The sequence below is a fragment of the Ochotona princeps genome, chromosome 17 (genome assembly GCF_030435755.1).
Source record: "Ochotona princeps isolate mOchPri1 chromosome 17, mOchPri1.hap1, whole genome shotgun sequence".
NCBI lineage: Eukaryota > Metazoa > Chordata > Mammalia > Lagomorpha > Ochotonidae > Ochotona > Ochotona princeps.
Window position 1 is genome coordinate 38,308,055 of NC_080848.1, and position 21,567 is coordinate 38,329,621.

At 53.3% G+C, this 21,567-nt stretch overlaps 1 protein-coding gene across 1 annotated transcript; it reads right to left on the reverse strand.

Moving 5' to 3' along the window:
* Positions 1-867: 867 nt before the first annotated feature.
* INPP5K (inositol polyphosphate-5-phosphatase K) lies at positions 868-19,247 on the reverse strand. Its single transcript, XM_012929470.2, has 12 exons — positions 18,961-19,247; positions 17,265-17,372; positions 16,836-16,944; positions 11,856-11,972; positions 11,362-11,537; positions 10,653-10,764; positions 9,978-10,087; positions 3,526-3,700; positions 2,628-2,765; positions 2,353-2,436; positions 2,157-2,261; positions 868-2,039 (listed from the first exon to the last, which is right to left on the reverse strand). The coding sequence occupies exons 1-12, from the start codon at positions 19,095-19,097 to the stop codon at positions 1,968-1,970; spliced, it is 1,443 nt and encodes a 480-aa protein (XP_012784924.2). The 5' UTR covers positions 19,098-19,247; the 3' UTR covers positions 868-1,967.
* Positions 19,248-21,567: the final 2,320 nt, after the last annotated feature.

The window sequence follows — 21,567 nt, forward strand, 5'->3', positions numbered from 1 at the left end:
CAAAAGGGAGGGCGGGCATTCCCCTTCCCCTTTCCGCTCTCTACCCCTGCTGGACTCACCCCTCCCAGGCAAGGAGGGGCCCTTCCACCAGGAAGTGAGGGCAGGGGTGTAGGAAGGCACCCACATGGGCAGGGGTGAAGAGGTGAAAAAAAGGCAGGGGGGCCACCTGGAGTCAGGAGGCACAGCTCCAGCCCCAGGGCCACAGGAACTGCGATGGAGAGGTGGGCAGAGTGCCTGTGGGCTGGGAGCTGTTCTCTTCAGATACACCTGTGAGCAGGGTAGGACAGAACCAGGATTCTAGCACAGGCCTCCAGACATGGCACTCCTGGGTCACTGGTCCCATGTGAAGCCATGCCTCTTGGGAAGTTGTGGGGTGTATCACACCATTGCTCTGAGCCTCAGGTTCCCTGGCTGCCAAATGAGAGGTGCCAGGTGTTTGTACCCATGAGAGGAAGTAAGGGAGGCATGGAAGGGCATTTTGGGTTGTCAGAGGGTGGCTGGTATGTATGTGTGTGTGTTTATGTGTGTGTATGGGGAGGAATAAATCATTCTCTGGGGAATGGTGGGGTAGAGGGAATGGGCCAGTTGTGGATGGCTTACCCCAGGACCCAGCTGCAGAGCTGAGTGGTACAGAGAGCACCTGCTTGGAGCTGTCAGGCCGAGACGCCCACTGCCCTCAGCAGCTAAGCAGGCCAGGACCAGAAGGAGAGGCCCAGCCCAGAACCCCACCCCAGCCACACGTGGCAGCCTCAGACCCAGGAAGTCTAGTCTGGATCCATCGGGCCCTGCAGTGGAGCAAGGCATCCCATGCCCACTGGCATGAGCCTTCTGCCCTTCTCCCCAACATTAAGGAAGCACACACAAGTGTCAAAGCCACACTTCTAATTGCCCCCCTGTGTAACAGACAGAACACAGCCAACCAGCATCTGCGAGCAGCTAGGGGACATTCTTCATACATAAGGTTCCCAGCAGGAGGGGTTGCAGAGCAAGGACCCTCAGCCTGTGGTCGCAGCATGGGCATGGCAGGCAGAGCAGGCTCCCTGAGGTATCTTGGGGAGGAGGGCAGCTGAGTTGCCACTGGCACGAGGCAAGCGGCAGGAGTGTCCACAAAGCACCTAGAAAATACTCTCTGAAGGGCCCCAAGACCAGAGCCCCCAAAACGGCTACATCCTGGTTCTCCCCATTGCCTGCCCCCACCCTCCACTTCCAAACGGGCCCAGAGAGAGGGGCAGCTTTTGATCAATATGGTCTGGCAAGGGTGGGGGTCGATGAGCTTGACATGGCAGTGAGCACCCTAGGAAACTGCAGGGGCTGCCCCGCCCCCCCTCCACTTGGGAACCCTTCCTGAGAGAGCAGGTTGGTAGCTGGGTCACCAACACAAATTGACTGGGGCCTTCCTACTTTTCTCTGCTTGGGCCCTGTAACTTCTGGGTCAGCTTCCCTGCAGCAGGCAGGGGGCAAGGCTGTGCTGGCGGGAGCCAGCCTGGGCAGAGGACCCCCTCCACTTAGCCAGGCAGCTTCTGTTGAGGCCTCTGCTGAGCTCTCATGGGCACAAGCCATGGGATGCCAAGGTTCCCGGACTCTATCACGGCTGGGCACATCTCTCCCACCCGGGCAGCCGGAGGCCCAGCAGGGCGTGACAGGAATGCAGGTCTGTGCCAGCTGGGGTAAGGGCCTGGCAGTGCTGCAAGTGAGTGGGGAGAGATTACAAAATGGAATGAGAGCGAGAGGGTCCTTCCCACCAAGGGTGGGTTGTCCCATGTCTGCACGGAGACGAGTTAGCTGGTTTTACTCACACCTTAGCAACCAAAACCTGTAAGTAAGTGGTACATTCCAGAGATCTGGACCAGAGAGAACAAAGAGGTCTGCTAGAGCTCATTCGGGAGGTGGGTACATGGAGGCTGCTTGGCTGCCGCCTCACTGGCTCGGCCTGGCCCCCACGGCCCGTGGGTAGAAGCCGCCAGCTCTCACTGATGCTCAGAGATCTCTGGGCTGTCATCAGCCAGTGTGTCCTCCTTCAAAAAGAAGCGAAGTGGGATCTGTGGGGACAACACAAGGGAGAGGGCAGAATGGGGGAACGGCAGGCCTTGCCCTGGGCCTCTCAGGCACCCACAATTCCAAGGCCTTTAGCTCAGTGACTCTGGGGTGTCCTGTACCTTGAAAGGTGTGCTAATCCCTGCTACCGAATTCAGAATGTTGCTGTAGTAGCAGAGTAGAAAGAAGTCCTCGGACTCAGGGATGTCGCTGAGGTTCATGTACACCTGGAGGGGAGGTAGGACGGCCAAGAGGTCAGCTCCAGGGCTCAGGGTCTCATTAGTCAGTGCTCTGTTCCTGCCAATCCAGCCCACATACCTGGTGGTGGTTGTTGCTGAAGGAGACCTGGTTGTCCCCGACCCACACATAGGACACATAGTCATTAATGTGGCGCATCCCCAGCTGTGGGAGGCAATTGGGTGGTCGGCCATCTCACCTGGTTCTGTCAGCCCCTCTGGATCAGCCCTTGCACCCAGGCAGCTGACAGTGAGCTCCTGGGTGGGTATCTATGCCCAGGCCCTGTAGCTCCACACCCCAGGGGACAGACTTGAGGCTGCGTGGCCTGCTGACTTTGCACCCAGCCCCCCCATCACCTTGTATAGTCCGATCCAGTCCCAGGGGCTGCTGAGGAAGTCTGGGTCTGAGGAATAGCTGATGAGCATGTCGTTCTCGATGGTCCACAGGCTGTCGGGCATCAGCGTGATCAAGGGGGCAGACACCAACGGCTTCAGCTATATACAGGGGCAGGCAGGGAGTTGAAACCCCAAAGTACCGACTCCTCGAATACAGCGGGGAGCCCCCGGAGTGGGTGCGAGAGCCCAACAGATTGTCTTAGCTGACCTGGGCTGGCCAGCACAAACGAGACAGGGTTTTTAGGGGCAGTGACTGGCTGGCCTGGCCAGGAATCAGGGGACTGAGAGCAAGGTGGGGGCTGGGAATATGACAAAAGCTATGGGTTAAAAAAAGGAAATAGGTAACTGCTCTCAGGCCTGTAGGGCTTCAGACTCAGGGTCCCATGATCGTTTTTTGGGGGAAGTGGGGGGTGATATGTGGGAACACAGAAAGGCATATGGTCGGAGAGCAGAGAGCGCAGCATAAAACCATGCAGGCCGAGCCCTCCACCCCCCACAACCCTGGTCAGCAGAGGACAAGATGCAAGGATGGAGGCAGCTTCCTCTGCAACTCGAGCCACAGGCGAGCTGGGACAAAGAAAAGCCAGCCCAGCTTCACACGGCAGGTAATAAGCGTAATGGAAGTCACCGGCCCCCAGGGAGAGTACCAAGAGGAAATGGAAACCAAGAAACAAAGGGCCTGCACACATTTGTGACAGAGCCATCAACAGCTCCTAAGGAGAGCCAGGATACCTGACCTGGAAGGAGCGGCAATCAAGTCCTCCTAAAGGTCCCCCCAGGGGGATTGGCTGACATCAGAATCCAGGCCTGCAGGGTTGGGGAGGTGGCCCAGCACTAGCTGCTCCTCCACCAAGTTCACCTCCAAGTCGAAGGTGCCAGTGACCGGCTTGTGGTCACTGATGCTGTACATCATGTGGCTGTTATAGCTCTTCAGATTCAGGGTGAAGTAGGGTGGCAGGCCGGAGATGGCCTGGGATTGCCGCTTCAGTCTCCATAGTATACGGTCGGTCCAGGCAGGCTTCCGTCTTTTCTCACTATGGGAAGAGGAAGAATGGGGATGGGGCAAGAGCGGGCATGAAAGCAGGAGTCTACTTTCCTGGGCTTGCAAGGACCACTAACTCCAGCGTCCGTCAGCAGCCAAAAGACCCCAGGCCAGAGCTGGAAGAGTGCCCACCAGTTGGTCTTCATTAGATTTAGCAAGGACCCTCTGTCTAGCCGACGTTTCGCTGAATGAAACTGTAGCTCAGAAATATTTCATTGAAAGCTCTTCTTGAACAAAAGGAGTAGTAGATCAATCAACGTAAGGCTTAGATCATGCAGTTTAGACTGGGCCCATCTCAGGCCTCCACACTATGCTAAATCCTGGCCTTGCACATACTAGGTTCCCATAGGGACACCAGTTTGTGCCCTGGCTGCTCCACTTCCCATCCAGTTTCCTGCTTATGGCTTGGGAAAGCAACAGGTAGTCCAAAGCGTTGGGACCCTGCACCCACATGGAAGATCAGGAAGAAGCTCCTGGATCCTGGCTTCAGATTAGTTCCACTCCAGTCATTGTGGCCATTTGGGGAATGAAACAGTGGATGGAAGATCTTTGTCTCTCCTTCTCTCTAAATCTGACCTACTTTTCCAATTAAAAAACAATACCATCTCAGTTTGGATCTGGCTTCCTGTTTACTAAAGGTTTGACCTCAGGAAAAGGCAGCCGGTTCCTGGGAAGAGGGGCTTATTACACACCTGGGGTCAGTACCATGGCCATTCTTTCTCTATATGTGGAGAAACTCTTCAAATGCCACACAGCCCTCAGTGTCATAGTTTAAGGCCAGGCAGCTCGGCCACAGAACACATGCCCATAACCACCTCTTACACCTCCTCCTCTCCACGGTAAAATAGGGATCATGACAGTTGCTTCTCAGGGCTGCTGAGATGGGCTCAGGCATGTAACCTGTCTAGTACAGTTGATGGCCACTACCAACATCAGTCACTGTTTCTAAGAGTCAACTGGAAGATGTCCCATCCTTCCTTTGCCAGAAGTGCGAGAGGCCACAGGGCCCCTAGGGACAGTCTTTCTTCTTAGAGGTAACTGAATTTGCTGAGGACAGGCAAGTCTGATCCCTAACCCAGTCCTGCCAATGCAGCCTCTAGGTCCTGCCCTTCCAGCCTCCCAGTGGAGACAAACCAGCTTGGAACCCTGTATCTGCACAGGAGCAGAGTCCACTTAGGTTTGTGAGTTCCTCTTTTTTGAGTGCAGAGTAGTAGAGCCCTAAATTATACAATTCTCTAAGATCTTCAGAGAATCCTGTTTCCAGAATGAAGGCTGAAGCCCCAGGCAGGGTGTCAAGCTGCCCTGGCATGCTCTACCTACTGGGAGACCTGTCTTGCCCACACCTGCCCTCCCCGGCAGCTTTGCTTCTGCAGGTTCTGCTGCCTAAAACACTTTCTCGCCAGGGAGAGCATGTTGGTCAGGAAGTCATCCCTGACTGCACTTTCTGCTTCGGGTGCATTTCACACTGGCCCTTATACAGAGGCGTCACACTGTAATTTTCTGTTCCTCAGTCAGCACATCTGTTAGTGTGTGAGCTGTTGGGCCAAGGTAGGTTCTTTTGTTACCTGTGTGTCTCCACTGCTAGCAAAGATCCTGACACACACACACACTCAATAACAGCCCAAAGGAATGAATAAGCCCTAAGCTCAATCTCTCCCCTTGAAAATGCCCACTGAAACTTACTGCACTCAAGTCTCACACCCTTGTCTCCCATGCAGAATGCTACTTTTGCCTTCCACCTTACTCAGTGCCTGCTGAAGGCACTACTGTCACTTAGGCAACCAAGCAGGATACTGGTGGGTGAGGAGAATGGTGTCATGGTGGTGAACTGAGACTCTAGCATCAGAGCCCAACTGGGGACAGGTTCTGTCCTGGTCATTAACAGCCAGTGCCCCTTGGCAAGGACCTCGCCTCTCTGAGCCTCTGTCTCTGCGAATGTGAGATGAAATGATACCAGGACTGACTTCAAAGAGCCACGGTGAGGATTAAAGCAATAAGGGTGTGTCAAGGGAATGGCCAAGAAGCAGTAAACTGGTCTGCTTGCTGACTCTTTGGGTTGTTTCCAAACCTGCACCTTCCAGGAGTGTGTGAAATGTGTCATTCCTATTCTAGAGTCTGCAAACAAGGGGTCCCTGAATCCACTGAACAGTAGGTTCCATCAGTACCACATCAACATACCCCTTTTCCAAACACCCTAGCTTCCAAACTTTCTTACCATGTCAAAGAGCCCAGACTTGGGCCTGGTGCAATAGCTCAACTGGCTAATCTTCCACCTGCAATCATGTCCCAGCGGTTCCACTTCCCATCCACTTCCCTGCTTGTGGCCTGGGAAAACAGTACGGATCCTGCTTTGGGATCCTGTACCTATGTGGGAGACCTGGAAAAGGCTCCTGGCTTCAGATCAGTTCAGCTCTGACCAATTTGGGGAGTGAACCAGTGGATGGAAGATCTTTCTCTCTCTCCTCTCTGTAAAATCTACCTTTCCAATTAAAATAAATAACAATAATAATAATAAAAGGAGGCCAGACTTGCTGTCACATCAAGATCTCCCTTAGTCCTGATCAAGACGGTCTTTCCTTCCCAACAAGGCTTTCTTTCCTTACATCTTTTTCTTTCTTACATGCCAGACAACGGAAGACATAATCAATAGGACTAATAAGTAAAACAAACATAAAAATGCTACTTCTGGGCTTGGCGTGTTAGCCTAGTGGCTAAAGTCCTTGTCTTGAATGCTCCAGGATCCCATATGGATGCTGGTTCTAATCCCAGCAGCCCCGCTTCCCAACTAGTTCCTTGCTTGTGTCCTGGGAAAGCAGTAGGGAACCGCTCAAAGCCTTGGGACTCTGGACCCATGTGGGAGACCAGCAAGAGGCTCCAGGCTTCTGGCCTACGATCAGCTCAGCTCTGGCCATTGTGGCCACCTGGGGAGTTAATCAGCAGATGGAAGATCTTCCGCTCTGTATATCTGACTTTCTAATAAAAATAAAATAAATCTTAAAAAAAAAAAAACCTTCAGCAGGACCCTCAGAGCATACATTGGGGACCCTGGGAAGGTGTGGGGTGGCTATCCTTCATCCCAAGGTACAGAGGCCGTTTGGAAGCTGGGTATGGTTTCTCCTCTTGTTTCCATCCTTCCCCCAGATACAGGAAGGAAAAAGAGAATGTGGGAACAACGGTCTCACCTACCATCCTGTAGTCCTTGACCCTCTGCACCCTAATCAATTATATAAAAATCATCAACAATAAAAATAATTATCTTATTAAATAAATGTTACTTCCATGCTTTCCAGGCTCTTCCACATCTGTAATGACAGCAGCTAAAATCTGGGTCCCTTCGGGCACTAAGTGCTGTGATAGGTACCAATGCTGGTGGGCTGTTGTAATGCAGCACGGGACTGAACAGCTTGACTCCTCTGCTTCTTACCCAGCTTTCCTGCTAATGTAGACCCTGGGAGGCAGATGATGGCTCCAGTACTTGGGTCCCTGCCATGTGAGGCACTCGGGTGAGTTCCACTCTTCTCATTTGGGCCTGGCCCAGGCCTGAGTGTCTCTAGGAATTTGGGGAGTGAACCAACAAACGGAACAAAGTTTTCTTGTTGTCTACTGACGCGTGTTTGCCTTTCAAACAAAAGTAAGTAAAAAGGAGCCAGGTTATTTACTCCAAAGCGGTGATGTGCTGAACTTCTAGCTCCAAAAGCACTTTTCCCTTCAGCTCCCTATAGAGTGCTAAACATCTCATTCAACTGCAACCACTGTTGACCAGATTTGATCATAATCTTCTCTACTCACTGCCTACATAGAGACTGGGTTCATTATAGGGATTCTGACAGGTTTCCAGCCCTGCCCTTGGCTGCATGCTATGCCTGCACACCAACGGCCACCCCAACCCTGGTACTTTGTGTGCTGGGGCCAGCCCACTGAGGCTGGCTCTCACCACGCTGCTGTTAGATGGAAATGCCTGTCTTTGCACCTAACTCTACTGCTTCCCCTGAGATACTCCTCTTGCCAATGAGCCTCCCCGACCCTTGCTGTCGTCAGCTACCCACCTCCTTACCCTCTGCTCCAAGATCCTGAATTATGTAGGGACCCGGCAGTGGTCATGTGATCCCTGCCCTTGGGCAGGCCCCTCTGCTAGACTGACTGCTCAGTAAGCATCATGTCATTCCCTTTTGTCCTCTCGGGCTCTCAATTCAAATATACACCAGCACCAGTCATGAATCAACTCCAGTCTCCACTCTCTGGCCATTCACAGCACACCAAGAAAGGGACTCTGTGTCCTAACAGCATCACTGACCAGGTGCAGGGGCAGCATGGGGCCCAAGAGGGCCTCTCAAGCTGATGAGGAGGGACCAGGAGGGACAGTGTCTGAACTGAGCTGGAGAATGCGTGAAGTTTAACTAGGCAGCAGTGTCCCTGTTGCATGTGGGCTCGGGCTCTGCCCACTACAGGACCTGTCAATCAGCCAGGAACTGCTATTAGGATATTCCTTGTAATGTCCGCTGGTCTTACCCAACATTCCTCCATTTCCTGGGCAAGGGGTAGGAGGACTGAATGCACATGGGTCTGAGTTCACATTTTTGCTTGATCACTAAATCTGTCCCTACCTGTCTTTGGAATACTCCCTGAGACTCAGTTTCCTCGTTTCTAAGACATCAGTAGTGACAGCACCCACAGAATGAGGACAGGCTATGAATTGAGTGAGTGACGCATGCAAAGCCCTTTGCACAAGGCCTGGCACATGGCAGATGCTCAATCATGTCAATGACAGGGAGCTATTTTGAGCATCTCTTTCCTCCAGAGTAAGCATCTGCTACCATGCCCAGCCTTCCTTTCTGCCAGCCAGACTGGCAATGGATTCCTAGGTGGTGTGGGCTGCAAGCACTGCAGAATGCAGATAACCGGATCTGAACCCCAGCCCCACCACCAGCGGAGCCAATGAGTAAGTCCTCCAATATCTCTGAGCCTCTATTCTGCCAGTGGCAACCCAGCCCCAGCGTCCTCCAAGGACTCTGGTGGACTCCCCTTCCTGCCTCCCCTAGGGGCAGAGACACCTGGCCACATGGCCTGTGTCCTCCCACTGGTAAGGTAGGGTCTGAAGTGAGCTGGTGGAGATCTCAGCCTAGACCCCAGCCTGTCCTGCGGAGGCCATGCAGCTGTGGACAAGGACCAGCCAGCCAGCTGGAGCCTGCCCTCTTCCCTCCTTTCCTGCGTTGCCAGCCTGGGCTCTGTGTGCAGTGTTCATGTCCTCTTCCTTCTGTGGACTGCCCTGCCATAGCCCCATCACGTCTTGCTTCATTCTCACCTTCTCCCCCTTTCCTTGGCCGCTGCGTTTTGCCCCGCCACATCATTCCCAGAACTGAGCTAGGTTCCGCCTTTTGCTCTGGCTTGCCCGTGGAGATTCTATTCACCTCTTAATTCCCAGGAGCTGGGATTCCCTCTTCTCTGTCCCCCTCCCCTCAATTCCTATCTTCCTAATAGCCCTGATACAAGGAAAGAAGCTGCTGCTATAGGTGAAACATAACAAGCTGTATAAGGGACTCGCCCTTCCTCAGAATAGGATCTTCAACAGAGATGGGGTCAGGCACCTGTTGCTGGAGCCTCAGGGATGGACTCCTCTCAGCAAATTAGAAAGGGATTTGATAAAACTACTGCGGGAAGACACAAATCTAAAACCATGCCCCAGGCCCAGTGATGTGCTTCCTGAGCCTCACGAGTGGGGTTAAGTACAGTGCAGTTTGCTCTCCATCCTTTGAGGGATGATAATCACCTCCTCCGCACCGAAGACAAAAGTGAGGTTTAAATACACTGCCCAAGGTTGCACAGCTGAGGAGAGGCAGAGCTGGTGTTCTAACCACGAGATGCACTGACTCTGTGCTGTTCCCCATGGAATTCTCCACTGCAACTACTTCCTCCCCTCCTCCCATGGGACTCCACCCATCCAAGGGCTGCGGCAGGGGTATGGCATGCCAACAACTTGTTGAGCCAAACTCTGGGAAGCAGAAGGCTGCAGAAAGTGGGAGGAACCAGGGCTTCCAAACACTGACATGAAGTCTGTTCTTGGGGAGGTGGGCTTCAGCTACCTCGGTCCCTTCCTCTGCTCTCTCCATCCCATCCCCATGCACTAACACCCACCTTCCTTCCCACTATGAAATGAGCTGGGAAGGAGCCAGAGGGACCATATCCCAGGAGACAGCTGAAGTGTGGTTCTGCCACTGCCAGAGCTGCGAAACCTCCTTCCTAGGCCCACCCCACCTGCCACTCCTTCTCACCTGGTGTCATAGTTGTTGGAGTCTATGTCAAACTTGTACGTGGGTGGGAAGAGCAGGGGCCCCTCCTGGAACTCCCGGAGCAGAGGGTCCTTTTTCTTGGCAATTCTGAGCTGTAAAGACAGAGTTCCCAATTCCCCACAGCACTAGCCTACTGGCCCGGCACCACACTCCATCCAGGGGGTCAGCATGTATCACTAAGTAGGTCCAAGTCACACGATGCCCTTCCTCTGCCCTGGCCCCAACTCTTCTAGAAACAGTACCCCACTTCTCAGTCCTTGACTACAAGGGACCATGCTTGGAATTCCTACTCTGTGGGACTCACTAGCAGACAAGTGTTAGGGGATAGCTTTCTATAGCCAGGATCCCCCAAAGAGATAGGGTCTCATCCACTAGGAGGAAATAAAGTGGGGGATGGAAGACAACAGGGACACACATGGGTTGGTACATGGTGTGGGGCCAAGGCAGGCCCAAAGTTGTGGGCTCCTATTCCAGCCTGTATCCAGCAGCAGTGACCTAGCTGTTCCCAGTGAAGTTCAGGTACCAGCAGGTGAAGCCCTGCAGGCTCTCCCCACGCCCACAGCTGAGGGAAGGCGAGGGCCACTCTTGGCAAACATACTTCCCTGGGTCTGCACAGCGGCTCCCACCCCCGCCCCAGGACCATCCAGCACTCAGTACCTGATCCTTCTCCCACAGGGGACTGAAGTACTGATTTGATATGCACTGTCGAACAAAGTGCAGCCCCAAATCCTGGATCCGAAAGTTCATGTCTCCAAACCAGAGAATGAGGCTTCAGAAAGACAGGAGGGTTGCCTGAGGGTCCGTGATGCAGTAAGAGAAGGGAGGCACTTCGGGGAGCTCCAGCCTGCTCAATCCCAGGGTGCTGGAGGGAAAGCCAGGGAGGGGGCCAGGGAGAAGCCAGGGGCTGGGGAAAGACCCTGTGGAGATGAGGGCAGCCTGGACCCGGCAGGACTGTGCTCAGGATCCCCGTCCCACCACTTGAGGGGCAGAGAGCAGCCCGGCAGGCCTATGGCAAATACAGAGCAATCTCCTGCTATCCGCCCCCTCCCCGCCCCAAACCCCCTGTCATCAGCTAGTCACGAGAAAGGGCTGAGAAACAGTCCTTCTGGTGACCCCAGGAGCCCCGTAAGTTCTCGATGAGGGATGCTAAGAAGGTTCCAGGGTTTGCAGGCAGGCTAGGAGGGCTGCAGGAAGCAGGTTCTAGGGAGGCTAAGCTGGGTGGGACAACAGAGGGGACCACAGGAAGGGGTCAGGGGAAGTTGGGAGGCAGAGCCCTGACAGGCTCTGAGGAACTGTGACTGGGCAGAAAAGGTGAGGCAGGGTTAGCCCCAGGGAGGGGAGTGGACAGTTACAGCTCCAGGCTCACTCATGGTCCAGGATGTTGGGGATGCCATGTTCCTCAAAATTCTGCATCTCCAGGATCCGGTCAAAGTGCTCCAGCCGCTTGTCATTGTTGGACATGTGGGGAGGTAGGTGGCAGTTGATAACACTGATGTAGTAGCCGTAAACCTTCAGGCAGATGTTGACGCCCCCTTTATTGCCCTGGGAGGATGGGTGGGCAAAAGGGTGGGAAGCCACTCTGGACTGCATCGAGACCCCTGTTTTGTCCCTCTTGGGTGTCAGGACAGAAAGTTTCAGGGCCAGCCAGCCGGCTTCCAGGGTCATCTCTTTATGTACCCAGGTTGGCTGATCCAGCTTTGGGTCTTGGATACCACGTTCCCTCTGAGGCAGGAGAATGGGCATGCAGGATTGTGGGTGGGACAATGTCCCAGGATTCATTTCACTGGGTGTTCCTTTTACCCAGTCCTCAAGCTCCCAGCCTTTCCTGGCCCAGGACTCAGATAGCTACTCCGTCCTTACCCAGTACCCGTACAAGCCAGTGGGGGTGGACTTCGTAGAGAGGATCTGGATAAAGGGCAGATGATGATACTTGACAAAGATCAGTAAGAGAAGCCCCTGCATGCGGACATGGGAGACCTGCAGGAGAGTGAGGACAAAGGTCATTTGCTACCTGTACAGATAGGGTGTCCCTGCTGGGGGTGCCGTTACACACAGTGTCCTGCTGCAGGGCCTTTGCAATCCTGGCTACTCCCTTCCTTCCATTAGCTGCCAAATGACACACTTCGGGCCCCAGGTTTCAGTTTTTGCTCCAAGTGGACTGAACTGCTCCCCTTAGCACCATCATCCTGACATCCTGGTTGCCCTCCTGGGCGGGCACCCTGCTGGTCAGGGCCTCAAAGAGAACTATGGTGATCCAGGACAGTGGCTAAAGTATTAGGAAGATCTAGGTCCACATCTCGATCTTCCTGCTTGGGATCTGCTACTGTGCAAGTGACTCCTGCTAATTTCTCATGGATAAAGCACGAATAACGCAATCAAACATATGCCGTGAGGATTATCTGACAGCTATTAATTTTTAGCTTAAAAAGTAAATCCCAGGAAGGAACATAAGGGGATCAGAAATATCCTGTATCTTCATTTGGTGAATGGTAACACGGATATGTAGAAACACCTGGAAAGTCACCATGCTGGGCAGGCATTTGGCATGGCGGTAGCTGCTGGTTGGAATGGCCCCAAGTGTCTGGACTGGAAGTGCCTGTCTTGGAGTCCCATATCTGCTGTCGATTCCAGCTTCCTGCTCATGCGCATCCTGGGAGGAGCAGGGGATGGCTCCAGCACTTGGCTCCCTGCCACCTACACCTTCCAGACTGTTTTCTTGCCTCCTGGCTTTGGCCTGGCCCAGCTTTGGTTGTTGTGGGCAGCTGGGGAGTGAACCTCTGGTGGAAGACCTTTCCTTCTTTCTGTCCATCTTTCAATTAAATAATTAACACAATCAGTTTTAAATTATAACAAGCGACAGGTTTCTGGCCCTTCTGGTTGAGCACCCGTGTCCCACAGTAGCATGGGGATGAGGAGGGAGACGGCCTTGATTAGGCTCCTTGCTCCCGGTTTGGTTGGGCCTCAGCTTGGCTGGGGTATGAGGATTTGAGGAATCATCAGACACATAGGAACTCTCTCTACTCCTCTCTCTGTCAAATTAACTAAAAAATAATAATAATAATTGGGCCCAGCACAGTAGCCTAGCAGCTAACGTCCTTGCCTTGAATGCACCGGATCCCACACGGGTGCCAGTTCTAATCCCAGAGGCCCCGCTTGCCATCCAGCTCCCTGCTTTTAGCCTGGGAAAGCAGCTGAGGACAGCCCAAAGCCTTGGTACCCTGCACCCGCGTGGGAGACCTGGAAGAAGCTCCAGTCTCCTGGCTTTGGATTGGCTCAGCTCCAGCCACTGCAGTCACTTGGGGAGTGAATCAGCAGTCGGAAGATCTTCCTCTCTGTCCTCCTCTCTGTATATCTGACTTTGCAATAAAAATAAATACAATCTTAAAAAAATAATTAAATTCACCAAATCATACACTTAATTTCAGCGCACTTTGGTGTACTGTGGGGGAAAGAAAGCTAAGACAGTGTTCCCCCCAACTCCTCATATATTGTAAGCAACTGATGTCCAAAGAGACGAGGCGTGTGGAGGAGAGTGAGGGTGCAGATGACACCAGGGGTCAGAGAGCAGCTAAGCACTACTGAAAGGGCTTCCCGTGTTTTCTCCTCCTCCAAGCCCACGGGCCACCAATGTCCCGTGCTGACTCCGGGGGGCTGAGGCCGGTTTGGGTAACAGTGTCAGAGCCTGGATTTCCCATAGCCCTACCCTCTGGTGGGAATGGGACACAGCCAGGCACCTCTCTCTCAGGATCCGGCTGTCTACACCCACCACTTAAGGAGCTGTTTCCGGAGCATGAAGTGTAGAAGCCAAGAAGGAAATCCCCGGGTGGGGAGTGTGTTCTAGGGCCTTCCAGGAATTATGAGACTGGATCCCCCAGGCCAAGAGCTGTAACGCGTTGCAGGAGGCAAAGCAGAAGGAACCACAAACTCAGGAGTGAGGTAGGACTGGATGTCAGGACCCAGGGTTGGCCAGTAGTCACCACTAGGTGCCCAGGTCCCAGCTACCCTTCACCCCAGGTTCCATCTCCCCCTGTGCAACCAGGGCTCTGATAAAAGGCTCACAAGTAGTTTCAAGTTGAACCTTAACTCACAGAGCAGGTTAAGGCCTAGGAGTAGGATCAGCCATGTAGACCACAGTCCATCTTGTGAAGGAGCAACAGGAAGTGGGGGAGGAACGGGTGGGGACAGGGCAAGGTCACATTAGCAGAAAGGGTGGGGCCTTGGAGAAAAGCAGGAGACTTTAAAGGGAAATGTCAGCTGAAGGCAAGAACAGCAGAGGAGTTAAAGAAAGCAGAGGCAGGAGGGGCTGGGTGTCCGGGCAACAGGCAAATGGGGTCGGCCTTGGGATGTTCAACCCGTGCCTGCTCTCACCCAAACCCAGGCTGGAAACAGGGTGTGCCCGTCACCCCACTTCTTGGGTGGGGGAATGAGGGGTGATCAGACCAGCTGATTGATCGCGGGAGGTCACAGGGTCACACAGGTTGTGTCCTTGCCACAAGCTGAGCTCATTTCCTTGGCCCAATTCCATCATCTCAACCCTTTGCCATTCAGCCAAGGGGCATTCAATCAGACCCTGGCAAGGGAGGCGACAAAAACAATTGGTTCCACCTTCCCCGGGGTACAGCTACAAGACTGCACTGGAGCCTTCCACATTTGATTTGGAGAGAACCAAGGGCTCAGTGGGGGTGTGTGGCATTTTCTAGCCTCAGGAGAACAAAACTTTGTATCCCTCCTTCCCATTCTTTCCACCATGGAAGGATACCGCCTTTGCCCCTATAGCTCCAGCCCCCAACCTTGCTCTCTGGGAAATCAGACTAACAAATTAATTCTAAAGATCAACAGTCACCCACCCAAGGAAAGGGCACAGAAAATTCTGGTATTTCCAAGTCGTGGGAACATGTTTTATCAGTCAGGTGTGCAGAAAAGAAACAAGGTAAAGATGCAGCAACCTTCAGCTTGCCTGTGGGTTCTCCTATGGGCTAGAGCGGGGGAGGGGGTAAAACAACTAGCCAGTATGACGGGCTAATTTTTAAGTTGATAATTTCGTATGCGCCATGAATGAGGTCATAAACATTCAAGGGGCCCTTGGCAGAAAAATGGCTTCCTACGGCCCAGCGCAGTAACCTAGTGGCTGAAGTCCTTGCCTTGGATCCCATATGGGCGCTGGTTCTAATCTCAGTGGCCCCGCTTCCCATCCAGCTCCCTGCTTGTGGCCTGGGAAAGCAGTCAAGGATGGCCCAAAGCCTTGGGACCCTGCACCCTTGTTGGAGACCTGGAAGAAGCTCCTGGCTTTGAATTGACTCAGCTCTGACAATTGTGGTCACTTGGGGAGTGAATTATCAGACGGAAGATCTTCCTTTCTCCTCCTCTCTGTACATCTGACTATAAAAATAATAAGTAAATCTTTTTTTTTTTTTTTAAAGATTTATTCATTTTTTTATTACAGCCAGATATACACAGAGGAGGAGAGACAGAGAGGAAGATCTTCCGTCCGATGATTCACTCCCCAAGTGAGCCGCAACGGGCCGGTGCACGCAGATCCGAAGCCGGGAACCAGGAACCTCTTCCGGGTCTCCCACGCGGGTGCAGTGTCCCAAAGCATTGGGCCGTCCTCAACTGCTTTCCCAGGCCACAAGCAGGGAGCTGGATGGGAAGTGGAGCTGCCGGGATTAGAACCGGCGCCCATATGGGATCCCGGGGCTTTCTAGGCGAGGACTTTAGCCACTAGGCCATGCCACCGGGCCCAAAAAAATAATAAGTAAATCTTAAAAACAACAACAACAAAATGGCTCCCTAACCCTGGTCTAAAGGGTCCCTAAAGGGTCCCCAAAAGTATATTGGTTTCTCTGAGATCCACTCCTATCTCCTGTGGGCTAACCACTGGGACCCTTAGAAACGTGGCATGCACTTCCCCCATGACTGGGGGACAGTGGCTATGAGACACCTGTCAGGTGTTAACACCCAGCAACATTAACATAAGTACAGATTTTCAGAATACAGCTTATGAAGACTGGAAGACTCGGCTTCCAGAAGCCCACATGGCTTCTGAGCCGCGGTTTCATTTGCAGAATACCCTTATTTAAAGAGAGTTATCAAGGTTGGTTTTTCTGTTTTCTAAGATTTTAAAATAATGTGATAAAGAGCTTATTTATGACACACAACACTAAATAACGAATTGACTAATGGCAAAAATTATTACAACACTATTAGAGTTCAGGATGGGTGCATGAATAGTGACTGGAGGCTCGGGGAGGGAGAAGAAGCCCCCGCCCCAAAAGTCCTCCAGGTTGATGCATTTCTAGGTATTAAAGGAACCTCTGGAGCCCCACCCCGCTCACTCTTGCCATGGTGCAAAGGCACAAAGCAGGGAGCCCAGTGAATCAGCAGTAAGCAAGCCTTAAGCCTCTCAGACGGGGCCCAGCCTGTGGTGCAGCAGATTAAGTCGTTGCTTGTGGGATAAGATGTAGGCATCCTGTACCACAGTGCCAGCTGGAGTGCGCATTGTTCTGCTTTGTGTTAAGCTTCTTGCTAATGAGTCTGGGTAGGCAGCGGACAGTGGCCCAAGTGCTTAGGTCCTTGCCACCTGACTGCTGGCTTCAGCATGGACCTACCTTGGCCGTTGTGGCCATGTGAGGTGTGAACCCAGTGGCTGGAATACCTATCTCTTAACTCTGCCTTTCAAGTAAATAAATCATTTTAAAAGAATAAATAAACTTTCAGTGACTGAGAGACATCATCAAAGGACTGACTGGGAATAACAGGAACACATCACACCAATACCTGGGGCTCAGCTGAGGAGAGACACATGTCTCATTTCTCTAGCCCCATGAACTTGTAAGTTACCTTGACGAAGTTCAGAGGGGAAAGCACATCCATGAAGAAACTGCTCCATGGGTCTTCAAAGGCAGTATCGGAAAGGAAGCTTACAATCCCCGAGTTCATTTCCTGCAAACTGACCATCCCGGGTCAGAGGCTTGCCCCTGGGCCAAGGTTATTGCCTCTGCCAGGGACGCACAGCACTGTTCTCAGTAGACTTCAACTCTCACGTCCTCCCTCCCCTGGCTGCCTGGCTACTGACCTCTAATTCCCTGCCACTGCTGACCCAGGACAAGAGACACTGGACAGGCAGACCCCCATCAGGTTCCCTGGCTCCTGGCCACAGTCTCTGCAGCGAGGGAGGACTAGGTCTCCATGGGGACACCTGGGGATTGCTCAGGCTCATCTGACCTCAGACACATAGGGACGGGAGAAGGGGGTCCTACAGACACCTACCCAATAACATACAAATCCAGGTTGAGGTCCTGGTTGTTCAGCTGAAGCAGGTCACTGAGGTCTTCGGGAGGTGCTGCTGAAGCCACGTTCCACGTCACCACGTGCACACTATAGAAACAATGCAGAAGGAAGTCAGAGAGGATGGAGGAACAGGGACAGCTGCCGAGGCTTGCCCCTGGGTGTCCCGCAGATAGCTGCTGTGCCTCTATCAGGTGGTGGGGGTGGGGGCAGTGACCTTCAAGCTTTGTCTCCTAAGGCAGGAAATCTCCACCCGAGCCTGGCTCCTCCAGGCAGTCCCACAGCTGCCCAACCTTGGCAGCACAGGTACTGCTGGCTCTGGCTCAAAGGTTGTTGGGTTAGGCAAGGGAAGGGATGGGGGTCTGGACAAATAGCCAGGGTTTCTGAAACTCACCAGGCCCTCTGGCCATCCACACATTGTCCATCCCCTTCCTACCCTAGCGAATTCTGAAACCACCAGGAAGGTGGGGGTGGGAACGGAGGAGAGGTCAGACATCTCAGCGAGGGGTCCAGATAGGAATATTTCACAGTAACAGAGAGAACAGCTCCACCTTCCCTTTCTCACTTACTGCTAGCATAGCCCCAGCGCAACCAGTGCTGCCCCACACTTAGGAGGAACTCGCGTAACTCTCAGCATCTTTCCAGAGTCTACTCCTACCCTGGGAAAAACAATCATGTGGGAGAATATTCTTCACCTTTGTTGGGTTCTAGGGAAGCAAGTGAACTAGCTCAGAGGCTGGGGAGACTGCCAACAGTCATAGGACTCTTCCCAGGCAGTCCCAGACTGGGCTACACAGCGAGCGATGCCGATCCTGCAGCGACCAAGCACAGGGGCCAAGCCTCAGGGGAGTCCTGGGTCCACTGTGCGGAGGATCGGCTGCAGCAGTGGGGACACGCTGCCCTCAAACACCTCTATCACAGGTCCTGGTTTAGAGAATATGACTTGAAGAAATTTTGGGCCAGCTTAGAGCAATTTCCTGCCGCACCCCACCCCCATGAAGGTACATAAACAAAAACACACCTTCCTCGGCACTGAGTGGCCTTTATTTGTTTACGATCTCCCCCTGCTGTCCATCTGAGGAGTAAGTAAGCCCTTTCACACTCAAAGGCTCCATGTTTGCATTGCCCTAAGTGGCTGCTGAGCCCGCGCCCGGGACCTGCGCTAAGTGGCTGCTGACCCAAAGTGGGGATTTCATGTCCTCCCTCTCAAGGCCCATGACTAGGAGCAAATCCATGCTCGTGATTTACACTAAGGTGGAGATTAGCATGGTTTCTCCTCAAAGCACTGGCATGAGACAGGGCAACAACGTGGGCTTCACTGAAAAGTCTTATCTAAAGCTGATTTCCGATTTCCGGAGGTCATAACGGGATCAGGCAGGTCCCATGATGTACGTGCTATTAACAGGCAGCAACAAGGGACGAATGCCGGGCGGGGGGGGGGGTGCTGTTGACTGCCACCGCTTCCAGAAACCAACCGGGACATCCTTGCAAGGAGGTGTCCCCGAGGAGCCATATTCTGCGGCCCGATTTTAGCAGCAGGCGCGAAGCCCAGACCCTGTCACCACCCCCCTTACTCGACACCTGTCCCCGCTCCTTCTCAGGCTGGTCAGACCCTAGATGCCCCGACCCCAGGAGAGTGAAGGCAGCGCCCGACTCGTAGCAGACCCCTCCGGCTCACCCGAGCTTCCAGATCTTCGGTCCGCTGTAATCCCCCAAGCTCAGGGTGGCCATGGCGCTCCCGAAGGGGTCAGGCGGGCTATCGTCCTCCGGCCGCAGCTTCTCGTTGTCGGCCCACTCGCCGGGGTCCGCCTCCATGGCTGCGCCGCCTCGCCTCGCTCTCGCCCACTGTTTTTCTTCCGGATTCTGGCCGTACGCCTCGGCTTCCGTAAGGGGCGGACCCGGAGGAGGCGGGTCCCAGGAGAGCGGGCAGCACGAGCCGAAGCGAGGGAGCGGTGGGAAGCGGGAGGTCGGCGAGGCGTGCCCGGCGCGCGACGTAACACTGGCCGCGACTCCCGGCCTGCCCTGCGCCGCGGCGGCCACGCCCGCGCCGGGGATCCGCGTCCGCCCCGCTCGGGCAAGACCTGTGGGGTCTGGGGTTTGTGCTGGCTGCTGTCGCCCCACGGGGCCCTGTCCGGGTGGCAGCCACGCCCGCGCCGGGGAGCTGCGTCCGCCGCGCTCGGGCAAGGCCGGTGGGGCCTGGGGTTTGTGCTGGCCGCTGTCGCCCCACGGGGCCCTGTCCGGGTGGCGGACGCGCCCCGGCTCCCCGTCCCCACCTTCCCACCCTCACGTGGCCGCCCTGGTGTTTCAGACTCTTGAGTTTGCCCGCTAAGACACGGCCTCCCGGGACATTAGGACATTAGGCATCAGTGGATGGACAGTAAAGCACTGCTTCTGTTGGGTCTACATTTAAGACCAAAATTACTGTGATTTCTCAGTCGCTTTTTGGGCGGGGCGTAAATGGAGGTGTGTGCATGGAATTTCTTTCCAAGTCATGACTTTACCTCAGGGGGAAAAAAAAACCCCAGTGTGCCCACGGTATTACATACGAACTTTCTTAGGGTCACTTGCCCCAAAGCCAGGTTAAGAACAACTTTATATTTTACTTAGTGAGGTGAATACAGAGGGCGGTGTGAAGAGGTTTAAAGCAAAAAGGAAATATTGTCAATGGAAAATGGCTAAATTGCATACAGCCATGCATAAGTAAATTGAACAAAGAAATGATTTTATTTATGGAAACCCACAGTAAAAATTTTCAGAGACCTCATTGTACCTTTTATCCTGTCCTGGTAAAAAAAAAAAGGGTTCAGTGGGGTCTGCTGCAATGGCTTACTGGCTAAATCCTCGCTTTGCAAGCACTGAGTCCATATGGACACCAGTTCTAGTCCTGGCTGCTCCACTCCCCACCCAGCTCCCTGCTTGTGGACTGGAAAAGCAGCCAGAGAGCTGCATCCGCATGGGAGCCCTGGGAGAAGCTCCTGGCTCCTCCTGGCTTCAGATCAGCTCAGCTCCGGCCATCGTGGCCATTTGGGGAATGAACTATCACACAGAAGATCTTTCTCTCGGTCTCCTCTCTGTATACCTGCCTTTCCTTTCCAATAAGGATACGTAAATAAAAATGGGGGACACATCAGTTAAGAGTTTGAGGCTATCTAAGTTGTAAAAACTGGACATAAAATCACCAATAAGTAGCTGGACTCCAGACGGCTCTGTCTAGGACTTTATTAGACTGCTTTCTTTTTCCCCCAATATAACTGTATTGGAAGATTGAGACAAAAAGGCACAAACTCACATTAAATAAACAAGGTGATCTAATCAATTCTACAAAGTGTAGTTTGTGAAAGAAGTAGCACTAGGAATCAACCAAAATGTCAGGGCATCCCAGGAGGGACTGTAAAAGAACTAGAGAGGGTAACACACGCCACACTGCCCTTGTCTCCGTCCACCAGAGCTCAGTGCCCCTCCTGTAACCCTGGGAGTCAAAAGGAACCAGCTGGTCTGCAGGGGAATGGCACACTCTCGGTTGCTATGCCCAGAGCTGAGCCTTTGATCCGAAAGCCCCTATGGTGCTAGTCAGGTTATGGGTCAGGTGGGAGGGGGTGCAGGGAAATTTAAAAGACGCAGATCCAAGCTGATCCCAGGAATTCTAGCCCCAGCTCAACTGGATGCTTTCAAACTGGGGCAGCAGGTGGGAGGTGGGAGGTGGGAGAGCCAGAGACAAGGCCAACAGAGAGCACGCCCCCACCAGGGCTGGTAAGACGCATGTGCCTCTCCAAGAGGGGCTGAAGCAAGGAGACCAGTGTCTGCTGAGCTGACCATCTGCTTAAGGTCAACTTAGTGGGCTTTTCCCAAGAGGACCCATATCTGGACTTCACCTAATTGATGAATGAAGAAGGAACATTTTTAAGCATGAGTATAATTAATAGCTAGTACAGAGTTTGTAGGAAAACATTGACATTTTTTTTCCCAGTAGGAATGCCTCTTCTCCAACATTCTCAGTCAGATAAATGCTACCAGCAGTTGAGATGCTAATAACCCACTGAAATGCTCCAGATCCATTATTAAAGACCCCCAAGGGGGAGGAACCTAATACAGAGGGAAGCGCCTGTACAGGACACTGTGCTGTTACAGGGAAGGTCAGAGCCAACCGTGCCGAGGGATCCGAGTCTGTCCGCCCTTGCCCCGGGAGAGCCACGGGGAAGCATCCAGCAGCATGTCCCAGGTGGAGTCCTGTGAGAACACCCCCTTATTGCACTTAGAAATGAGTAAGGCAAACATAAGGATCATT